Here is a 12496-nt window from a genome sequence, read left to right as displayed (position 1 = left end):
GCGGAGTTATTACATGATTTCGCAAGGGGCCCGTATTCGAGACACCAGTAACACCTCCTCAGGTTTTCTTTGGCTCCTTGTCTAAGATAAGCATATTCAAGTATATTTGAACATTTTTAGTTTAGGCAAATATATAGATAAATGCGTGTTCGAAGATATTTAAACACATACACATAAATATATTCACATGCAACGCTAATTCTAAATATCCATGACTCATTTAAACGAAAATATTTTAATTATCGACCATACAGCCCCTTTCTGGCATTTGCTACAACTCCTTTTATCTACCGGTGCATGCACGTGAATGCAATTACATATACAGAGCTGCACCGCTTAATCACGCACAGCCTATGCAAATCTATTACACTGTCTTACATACAAACAACCATAAATATTCGCATGTGTGCTTATCGAAATCGCGATCATATCGGTCATCAGAAAGCAAATAAACAAATTTTTGCATGCTTTCCTGTGCACATTTACAAAAATACCATAAGTTTTCAAAAATGTGTGTTTGTGCTTGGTCATGCCCTTACGCCTACGGCTAACCACATTTTTGTGCTTCAAATACCTCGCTGGTATTTAATTGTGGCATATTTGTGTAATCGGCGGATACGTGACGTGTGCGACCTTTCGCTGACCCGTGCCGCACTAACAGAAACACACAGAAAAATTCAGATTGAGTTGCGTATGAGTAATATCGCGGCCAGTGATAAAGAGGTTAAAGTAATTTACATAGTCACATTTGGCGCGACAATAACGGCAACGTATGTATGTATGAATGCAAAGTCACAGTAGCGTCAAGCCATTTTACTTAGCATAATTACACTTGTTTACATGCAACATCCTCGCTGGTCAATATTTGTTTGTTCATTTTCGCTGCCAAAGTACTTGCACACAGCTGTACATACAGAAGTGTGTGTGTGTGCAAATAACTGTAAAGCGCCATAATTGTGGGTTAGATTGAGTTAAGGCGATAAGCCAGCGCAAAAATAATGAAATATGCCATAGAAGCAGTTAGAAACAGGGAACGCAACTACGACAATTATGTCTGTTCATAATTATTTATTGTTTTATTTTATGTTTTTATTCTTTACAAGTTCATTCGTTCGCATTTTTCCAACAGTGCAGCATTTATGAAACTTAAGTTACAGTAGTTTCCCCCAAAAGCCATGGGGCTTTGTCAACTCAACCGCAATGAACACGTTATGCACCCCTACCTATGCTCGTATGTATGTGTGTGTGTATAAGTATGTAAACTCTGCGCACATGCATATGCCTTATGCGCTGATATTTACATTGCCGTTTTGCAGCAATTTGGTCCTTCCGTCACTGGCGTAGGCGCTTTTATGCCTTTTCCACATATAAATATGAACATATATATGTACGGACAGTTATGCGCACATACATACATATTCATGTATGTACTTGGAAGCAATTCGTTTTATGCACAGTTAAAGAGTTTGTGTTTGCATGTACTCGTATACGCTCTTGTTGCTGTAGATTTTATCGAAGCATTTTAATTGATTGCTTTTATGAAGCTTTTGCAGGTAAAAGTGGTGAATTAATTTACTGCGCGCTACCGTTAACCGCTGATACAACAAATACTGACGCTATTGAAAACGATTATACCCATACACATACACATATAGTATAACAATTCCATAGTTTTCTAAAGTGCATCGACTCGCTGTGCCTCTCCTCACTTAAGCTGGGTCCTTCAGCGCCCACAGCAACGCTACTATAGCTTATATATACTCGTATACATACATATGAGAGTCACTCTCGCATTTCTACTTCGTTGATCGCCGACGTCTACCGTCGGACCACTGCTGTGCGAACATATGTGAACAATCGTCTGGTGTCTGCAATGATGATTAATTGTCTGAGTAGAAGTTAAAAGTGTGTAAATCGCAAGTATTGATTGCCTCGATTCCGCCGCAGCCGATATTTGGGCGGCTACGCCGTGGTTAAAGTGAGAATTTATTGATTCCAATCTTATGATAGCAGCAACTCCTTGAATGTTATTGTGGAATCCTTAATGTGGGTTTGCAATAGACATTGATATACACATTGAAAATTTATGAATCAATGTGTGCCGTTAATCAAAAGTGCAAGAGAAGCGGTGGTGATAGGAACAAGTTTTCGAAGAAATGTTTGAGTTGCCATGTGAGTTAAAATTAATTCACCTTTTTAAAAGATGAAAATGAATTAAATTTTAATCGGCGGCTAGTAATTCTAATTTTAATCCCTACACCCATGTTGAAGGTATGTAGACCTAATGATAGAACACAAAAAGTAATTTGTACACCTCAATTCAAAGTTATATTAACTTAGTTATTCGTATTCTCGACTATTTGTTCAAATTTATATTCCATTTAACAGATTTTCATTTTCTCTGCCAGTAATCGAGAAATTCAGCAGACATATAATCAGCTGATTAAAATTTACCATTCTAATCCAATGTGTTAACATTTATTCGGTGATGACAACTTAGGTAATAAATGTATGTGAGTAATAATTTGCAAGGGAAAAAAAGATATATAATGCCAGGATTCAATTATCTTACATACTCCGAAAGGCTTTAGATCAATAAGCCTTACCTCTTTCATGCCAAAGGTTCTAGAAAGGCTAATGGATATACACTTAAGGCTAATCCTAGGAGATACTTTATCGAGTGCACAACATGCTTACATAAAGTGTCGATCGTCCGAAACTGTTTTACACGAAGTGATTAACGTAATCGAAAAATCACTTCAGAACAAACAATACACAATGTCAACCTTTCTTGATATAGAAGGAGCTTTCAACAACATAGAAATAAGCACAATTATCGAATCTCTGTCATATGACGGCATTGACGACATGACTTGTGGATGGAAAGAATGTGGACATAGTGCCATTCTGAATCAGCTTAACCTAAGTAAGTCAATCTATGGGTGGATACCCAAGCTTACATTTCAATAGTATTTTTCGGGTGAGGATACCCTCTAGATGTGAATGGAGAAGAGGGGTAGTAGGGGAGGAAGATAATACTTCTATCTATACCGACGGGTCCAAAATGGACTGCGAAGTAGGGACAGAAGTATACTCCAATGATCTTGACATCCTCTTTCTATCCGTCTACCAAACTCAGTCAATATCTTCCAAGCGGAAGTACTAGGTGCAGAGAAGGCCTGTGGAGTTCTATTGAATAACTACGGAAGGATACGGAAAGCAACAATATACACGGATAGCCAGGCAGCAATGCTGGCCTTGTCGGCTCCAAGGATTATTTTAAGTGTAGTATACAATTGCAGGAAGTCCTTAAGCTCTTTAGAAGGTCAAGTCGACTCAAAAATAATTTGGGTTCCCGGTCATAGAAACATTTTTGGCAACGAAAAGGCAGATGAGTTAACAAAGCGAGAGGCTCTTTAGACAAATCCGAGGCGGAGTTAATTACATGACCGCTGCAAATGATCATAAGAGAGCTTTATATGCATTTTGTACATATAGCACAGAGCAGATGGAAATCAATACCAAGTTGCAAGATAACCAAACAGATATTGCTAAGTTTAACAAAAATAAAACCAAGGACTTATTTAATAGGTTCAGAAACAGTATATATAGACTCACAGCCACTATAACGTGGCGATGACGCTTTGGAGAGCATGCGCTAAAAATGGGCCTGCCTTATAACAACATTTGCCGCAGCTGCAAGCTAAAAGGGAATAAAGAAACGGTCTTTCACTTTCTCTGTGAATGCCCGCTCTATAACAAACCCGATACCAAATACTTCAACGATGAAACAAGATAGCAAAAGTATAAGGTCCTACGATAGTGCACCAAAATGGCGCATTCAGCGCTACTTACGTCAATGTGGACAGCTCTCCTACCTACCTATTTCGATAATACGCTCTCTTTTCCTTCAACGGTGCTGATCTCTATTCTCTATTTTAATAATAAACAAATATTTATTAAAACAAGAAAAATATTAACTTCGGTTTCACTGTAGCTATAATACCCTTCACATATACAAGAACTTGATTCCAATCATTCAATTTGTATAGCAGCTATATGATATAGTGATCTGATCTGAATAATTTTTTCGGAGAATACATTATTGCTTTAAACAACAAATCATGCCTTATTACGTGAAGATACCTCGTCAAATGAAAGAGTTTTTTGTGAAGATATCTCGTCTAATGAAAGAGTTTTCCATGCAAACACTTTACGCCGATCGTTCAGTTAATATGGCAGATATATGCTATAGTAATTATATCTATACAATTTCTTCGAAGATTACATTGTTGCCTTAGGAAATAGCTCATACCAAATTTCGTGAAGATTTTACGTCAAATATAAAAGTTTTCCATACAAGCACTTAGTTCCGATTGCTCAGTTTGTATGGTAGCTATATGCTATAGTGGTCCGATATCGGCCGTTCCGATAAAAAACCAGCATCTTAGCGAGAAAAGGACAGGCGCAAAATTTCAGAACGATGGCTTAAAAACTGAGGGACTATTTCGTCTGTCTGTATATAACAGACGGACATGGCTAAATCAATCCAGCTCATCATGCTGATCATTTATGTAAATATTTTATGGGGTCTCCGACATTTCCTTCTGGGTGTTGCAAACTTAATATTCTAAAGAAATAAAGGGTTTCCAATAAGAATGATATGATTTAAAAAAAAACCACTAATTGTTAAGGAAATTCAAATGTTTTTTATTTGGTGTAAAGTATAATCGATACAATTAAGTTCTGAATATAACATCATTCAAATGCCCTCCACGACTTTTTTTTTTGCAGGAACGAATTCGATTAACCCAATTTTCGATTACTCTTTCCACTAAATTAAGTCGTATGTCATGAATTGCACATTCAATATTGACTTCTAAAGATTGAAGAGAGTTTATTGCTAAAGACCAATGACTTCAAATAACCCTACAAGAAGTAGCCCAATGGTGTTAAATCCCCAAACTCTCAATTTAGGTGAATGTAATGGTTGTTCATGAATAATTTTTGGATTTTCTTCGCACCAGAATTGATAGTTTTGTTCATTTACTGCACCATTGAAAGTGAGCCTCGAAGAGCGTTCGAAAAGATGCAATTGAAGAACGATTATTTTGATAATAAAATTGATTAATTTGTAAACGTTGTTCTTGCGTATATCTTTCCATGATAAAAATGTAAACATTACTGAATACAATGAAAAAAAGTTGCAGATCATGACATATTTAAAATAGCCGAAACGCCACTTAGAAATCATATCATCCCTATTGGAAAACCCGAGAGTTTATTATAAAGAGGTAAAGCTTATAGTACTGCAGTGCAGGGGTGACAAAAAACTTTAATTCTGGCATCACCCGAAAACACCAATAATAACAGTTATAACATAATAGTTTAAAATAGTAATTCTATTGGACTAACAACAAAGCAATGTTAGATATAGCTAAGTGACTGAATGACGATTAAATATTCCGCTAGTTTCGAGTGAGTTACCGCGAACCAGACGCAGACGACCCAGACGGCACCAGCCCCAGTCAGCTTGCTTGCTGTAATCATTTTGCGGATTGTTCTTAAAAAACTCTCTATTTGTAGTAAGTTCTCTTGCTGCAAGGCAAGCGGAGACACTTGATATTGTTGCGAGCCAAACAGAACCAACTGAAAATATTTCGCCGCCTTTGGACCACACAAATTGCCAAAGTATAAAACGTTTAGTTACACCCGAACTTATCGCTCTCTTACTTATACTTTTTATATTAAATGAAAACTTTTGTAATTCCAGCAATTTAGTTATGCCTAACTACTATTATTTAAAACCCGCTTATGCTCACTTTTTCCCTGTTTATCTTTTATTTTCAGACATTAAAAGTGGCAAGTTGGCTAACAATGGCAGCATAGCGTCGTCTTCAATGTCCACAGCTACTAATATTAGCGTAAGTGCAACAATAGCAGTCAACACGAATGTACAACAACAAGCTAGTCAAAACCCTAATAAAATGATGCCGCCTGCACAGGTGCATTATCAGCAGCACCAACAACAACAGCAACAGCAAAATGTGATAAAGAATGTGACAAACAATGCAGACATCAAAATAAAACAGCAACAACAAATGCCCAACTCACTTAAAACAGACAACAAAATGTGGCCCAAAGATGCTGAACGTGTGCCACCATTGCCGCAAGCTGCTACTACAACAACAAATGCGATAACCACAATTGCTGGCGAAGAAAACAATGTGGCAACGCCCACTTGGACGACCGCCAGCGGCGGCAGTGGCATGAGCCATCAACAAAACACAACGCGCTACATAAAGCGCTCACTCGCTTCGCCGGTGAAGAAACAGCAGCCGAATTTTAAAGATGATCCCACAGGATACCTGCAGCAACAGACAGCGCTGCTGCACAGCTCAATGATGAATGTTGCTATAGACGAAGACGACGACGAAGACGAGGAAGAGGAAGACGACGAGCTCGAAGCCGATGCATGTGCTCAGGATGACACAGAAATGGCTGATAATGGGGGTGATGCCGACGACACTGATGGCTATGAAAGCGTGTCTGAGGAAGATAAGCAGATTAAGCTGAGGCATATGGCAAGTGGCAACAACAACATTGCTTACGGTAATGTCAATACAACAATGCAACAAAATATGCGGCATATGCCGCAGGAAACGACAGGCACTTCAATTTGTGATAAGAAACCACAAGGCACTTATGCCAAGAAAGTTTATGTGCAAAATGGTGTGGCACACTATCAGGCACAGATACAAGAGCAGCAGCAGGAGACCATGTTTTACCGACCACAACAGCAGCAATCGCAACAACAGCAGCTGCAGCAACGTAAAAGTCAACAAATTGGCACTCATCCACAGCAAATCATTGTAACCGCTAATCAAGTGCATGTGCCACAGCAACAGCAGCAGGCTCAACTGCAACAGCAACAGCAAAACCAGCAACTAAAGCCAATGAATCTGGTTTCCATCAACGGTCAGCTGATAGTGCCAACCTCAATGGCTGCTGATGGTGGTGCAAATTTCACGCTCACTTTGAAGCCTCAACAACACCCACAACAACAGATGCAGTTACAACAGCAGCAGCAACAACCACAACAAATACAACTCATGCAACAACAAAACATGGTATATAGGCAACAACAAACGCAACCACAGCAACATTCGCAGAAGCTGAATCTTGTGCCAACCGCGCAAGAATCGCCGGTCTCCTCAAGCACCGCCTTTGCGCGCTCCATACCCGAGTCACATCGTCATACGCCAAGACCAGAACAGGTCGGTGCAATATCAACAAGCAATGAGAGCCCATTGCCATGTCCATCTCCAGCTGATTCTGTCGAGTCGGGCAGCTCACGCGCCTCTTCCTCCAAAATGACTGCATCGCCATCGCCAATGCAACAGCAGCAACAACACACGTCGCAAGCCAACTCCAATCAGGTAGTACAGATGCGTGTACAACAACAGCCGCCACAACAGCAACACACACAGCAGATACGCATTATACGCCAGGCACCGCAACAACAGCATCAGCAACAACAACCACAACGCATAGCGCTTGCGCGCAATACTCTCACATCCATAGCCGCTAGCCGCGCCATTACAACAACAACCGCCACTACAACTACAGCCGCAGCAACAACACACACAATAAGCGCTAGCCAGCAGCATTTAGACACGCTTGCTCCGCCCCCACAACCGCAAAAGTTGCAAGCCACAGTACAGAAGCCCAACAACACAATTCCACTACAGCTACCCACAAGTCAAATCATCATGACCTCCACTGGACAGTTAATTGTTATGCCGACTAATGGCAAACCCACTGCACAATTGCAGCAGCAGCAAGCGCAAGGCCAGCAGCAACTGCTGATCACCACAGCTGCCAATAGCAACGGCACAGGCAGTGGTGCTGGGCAAACGACAACCGGCAACGTTATCATCCAACATCAGCACCACCCACAGAACCAACTGGAAGTGCTGGGCGGTCCCCAACAGCTGACCACCGCAAATGGCAGCATCATACTACAAAATGGACAGCAGCATCAACATCAAGGTGGCTACATTGTAGGTCAAGCGTCCACAGCGGGTGCCACAACCACTACTACACAATTGCAGCCTGCTACAGTTATTTTAAATTCAGCTGGTCAGAATATACTAACTACAAGCAATGGGACTAAAGTGGCGTTGGCGACAACTGCCAATACCGGCAATATTATTCATGCTGGCGGTCAGCAACTAATTTCCGGCAATCAACTGTTAACCACCACACAGAACGCCGCTACGGCTACAACAGGCCTGTTGCACGGGCAGCAAGCGGTCGTCTTGAATACGCTACCTAACGGTGGCTATGTTATCCAACAGCAGCAGCAGCCTGCTGCTCAGCAGCAATTCGCCACGCTGGATGGTCAAGTGGTTAGTCAGATTGTTCAACAGGCCGATGGAACTACAGCCTACGTACAACAAACCCAGCAGAGCCCACAGACGCAGCAGCAAGCGCAGGCTCAACGCATTATTATCACATCGCCGGATGTGAAGAGACGTGCGAAGAAACGTAAGAGTTCCACTGGCAGTGTCTCACCTACCAGCACGCCCATCACGAGCCTTTCGCCACAAATTTCACCAACTATACCAAACCAAACGGCGATTATACAGCAACAAGCCGCTGCCGCTGCAGCCGTTGCCGTACAGCAGTCGCAACCACCACCTCCGCCACAACCGCAAGTTGTACAAATCGCTTCCGCTGCGCCACAGTATCAGCAACAATTTCAACTTAACCCTGGTATACAGGGCATTGTAGTCAATAAGTCAGCTACCGCTACATCGACACAACCACAACAAATTATCTTACAGAATGGTCAAATCATACAACCAATGAATCTCATTGGGCAGCAATTAATTGTGCCCACCGGTCTGGTGATGGCACCCGACACCACATTGCTGCAAATACAGAATGTGGGCGCTTGCGGGCCGAGCATACTCACCACCACACCGCAAGGCACAACAATGATGTTGCGCACACCCTCACCCCAAAATAAACAATTCATTTCGCCCACGGCCACCGGACAACAATTCATTGTAGGCAGCAATGGGCAATTGAGTCCGATCGGACAAATTTATTCAACACCAATGGGTTTGGTTATGCCAACGGCACAACAACAGGCCGGTACAGCCACGTACATGCAGCAGAATGCGACCATACAAGTGCAGCAACATCCACAAGCACAACAGCATCAGCAACAACAGTCACAGCCGCAGGTGCAAGTGCAGCAGCACGTGTCAGCACAACAGCAGCAACAACACCATCATCACGTAGCTATTCAACCGGCCACCGCTGCAATGCACCAACAGCAACAACATCACTCAAATCAGCAACAACATATAACCATGCTGAGCTCTGAGCACATCGTTATGGAATCAGCCACGTCGTCTTCGTCAGCAACCACGTCATCGTTGACTTCGTCAAGTCGCAGTGGTCAGCGTTCGGTGGTAGCTAGTCCACCGGACACCACCACCCATAGCCCTCGCAGCCCAGAGCGCCCACCCAGTCATCGCAGTGGTGGCAGTGATATGGTGGAATAAAAAAATTATTATTTGTTTGCATTTAATCGATTACTAAACTCATTCCCTTCCGTTTGCAGGTACAATGTGTATCCAGCTCAGAACCGGATGGTTCCGCCTCGCCACAGAGTGCTGACAGTCGGCAGTCTCCATCGACTACGGACGCTGAGAAAGGTACGAGTGCAAATGCAAGCTTGCACAATGCTATTGCATCGAATTTAAAGAGATTTAAAATATATAACTGAGAAACCATTTACATTAACAATATAATAAATCATATACAATTTAACATACAAATCTGCCCAAAAATTATATATATCACGTTGACTTTGATGCTCAATAGAGTCTGTGAAAAAATTATAAACTTCCAACTAGAGTGTGAACCGAAAAAGTGTTGTCTTCGTTAGAATAACTCATACTTTTGGTTAGGTTCGATAACTACTTAGCCTCAAAGACTTATGACCACATAATCGCAAGAAAAATTTACTATCGCCGAAATGGAATCATAATTTTTCTTTAAAAAAGCGCAATATCATTCGGTGATTATAATCTTAATTTTGGAAGGGAATCGCACGGCGAAATCGAAGAAATCGCTTGGATACTGTATACAGCGATTTTCTCTTTCAATGACGACTATCGGTTTTTGTTGAGCCACGCCCATATGAATCATATCAGCGCGATAGGTGCCGAACAGCAGCCGCAACCGTGAGATCCCTTCAGAGAAGTGTTTGAATGGGAGGAAACTGAAAGCCATTTTTCAGACGCTATGCCAAGTGCATCGAACTAAAAGGAGGCTAAATTGAGAAATTAGTCACTATTTCACCAAAAGTCTCTTTTTTTCGAAGCGTCTTGTTTCCAATTTTTAGGCATTTAAACTGAGGCTAAACTGCATTCATCGTGTGAACAATCAGAAACTTTAGATCCGGAAAGTCAGCCAACAAACAAATTTTTAATCATGTGACCGGCATATACGCCACATATGTAGCTTTCAACTCTTATATCTTTTAAAATATGATTTGATGTCATAAAAATATATTACATAGCCTTATTTATCATAAGAGTATCTAAAGTGTCTCTATCTATTCCGTTGCAACCTCGCACTTTTGCTTCGAAAATATGAAAAAATAATTGCAATACCTCGACACCTTTTACATAAAAACTGCGAAAACGGTATTAAATTCGAATAGCGCGAGCATAAAATGTTTTAAAATGGAGACCTAATGCACTCGTAAAATCGTCTTTTAACCACGTACAATCCACTCGCACGCCTATGCAACTACACATAACAGACGCACACACACTATCACATTTACCAAAAGGCTATAATTCGGGAAAGTACAATGAAAGCAATAAAAACGCACGCAAAAAGCACGAACGTATTGTAGCTATGCATAGGAGAAACCAATAAAATATGTATCATACAACATCCTTAGGGCATTTTTATGCTTGTCTGATAAAAACACATTCATACAAACACATAAACGGCAAAAAATCGAACATATTTTTGAAGCGCAGTGAAATACACAGTTCACAAAAGATTTGCCGCAGGTGGGGTGGGGAACATTTTATGCTACTCACATTCAATGAAGAAATCAAGACGTTAAGCGCAACATTAAATTCCAATCGACATTTATACGCGCACGCAACCTACTATCCTACTATTCTAAGTGTGCTCTGAATAGGTGCAGACGGCAGAAAATGCGGGAGGAAGCAACGGTGAACGAGGGCTAAAAGGCCAAAACGTAAAGTGGCAGTAGCGGGGGAAGATAAGCATGAAGCGAAGAATCGTTAAAAATAAGTAGGCTTGTAAATTGTACGCTCTATTAGCAGATACCACCACCATCGTCGCAACGGTGGAAGCGCCAAAGCTCTGGCTACATTAAGTCGCGTTCATGCTCAAACGGGTTCAAATTTCTCTGTATATATGTATGTGGATACTGCGACGCAGTTATTATACGCTTATCCCAGCCGCAATCAACCTCAAATACATTTGAGTGCCGTAAAAGCTAAGTACAGAAGACAGTGAAGAAAGGCGCAAGAGCTAAGCGTATTAGAGGCAAGAATGAAACATCAGCACTTTTGGTTGCCGCACGGCTTTGCGATAATTTTCGCCTGCTCATGCTGATAATAACAATATACCATATTGTCGATACAATTGCGTCTGTACACACACATACCTGCTACAATACATATACTCGTATATATAATACATAGATATATATATGTATGTACATACGTATGTATACGGTGTTTATTTACTTACGGCAATTTATGATTTTTAGTAAATATTACCTTTCGCTTCAACACTCTTTGCCGACAAACTGACTTTTCAAATAAATTTCCATTTTTTTTATTTATTCCCTCTCTCTTTCCCGCCTGCCTCATCGCTATGGCTACTGTTTGTGCTGCCATCATGCTCAATCAGGACTTGTTATGTCAAGCGCATATCAAACCACAAGCATATACAAGCCGTCAGAAGCGAAGATACGACGCGTACAAACACCGCCGCAGAATGTGGGCGCAAGTGGCGGTATTATTAATGCCGGCGGTGGAACCGCAGCCGGTGGCATTGGCTTTACCATCACCTCAGCCCCGACATCTACAGCTTTGGCCACTACACTTCAGCTACAGCAACAACAACGTCAACAGCAACATCAGCAGATGCAACAACATCATTCTCTTCACCAGGATTTTGTAATTAAGCCCGATTCGCACGGTAAGTAGTCTGTCGCAAGCCGAGTCCGCTAATCAAATGGCGCAGCGCTGTCGCATCAGTTACAGTTCATGCATTCGTTAATTTTTACTGTTAACAGCGTACAGATGAGATAAATTTTTGTATGCACATGTTGTTGATACTCTTGTTATCCTTGTTGTAATTGTGAATTGAATTTTTAGGCTCTATTAAAAGTCTACTAACAAAGCGAATAACGAAAATCTCA

General features: G+C 41.3%; 1 protein-coding gene across 3 annotated transcripts in view; it reads left to right on the top strand.

The window, feature by feature from the left end:
* sba (six-banded) overlaps positions 1-12496 on the top strand; it is a 366731-nt gene that overhangs the window by 341226 nt on the left and 13009 nt on the right. For all 3 annotated transcript variants that reach the window (XM_036357848.2, XM_036357846.2, XM_036357849.2), the window contains exons 5-7: positions 5851-9569; positions 9638-9731; positions 11983-12273. In XM_036357848.2, the coding sequence (XP_036213741.2) occupies positions 5851-9569; positions 9638-9731; positions 11983-12273 (4104 nt within the window). The remainder of the gene's footprint in view (positions 1-5850; positions 9570-9637; positions 9732-11982; positions 12274-12496) is intronic.

Source organism: Bactrocera oleae, chromosome 2, assembly GCF_042242935.1.
Source record: "Bactrocera oleae isolate idBacOlea1 chromosome 2, idBacOlea1, whole genome shotgun sequence".
NCBI lineage: Eukaryota > Metazoa > Arthropoda > Insecta > Diptera > Tephritidae > Bactrocera > Bactrocera oleae.
Note: the sequence above shows the minus strand (reverse complement) of the source record. Positions and strands in the feature narration are given on the sequence as shown.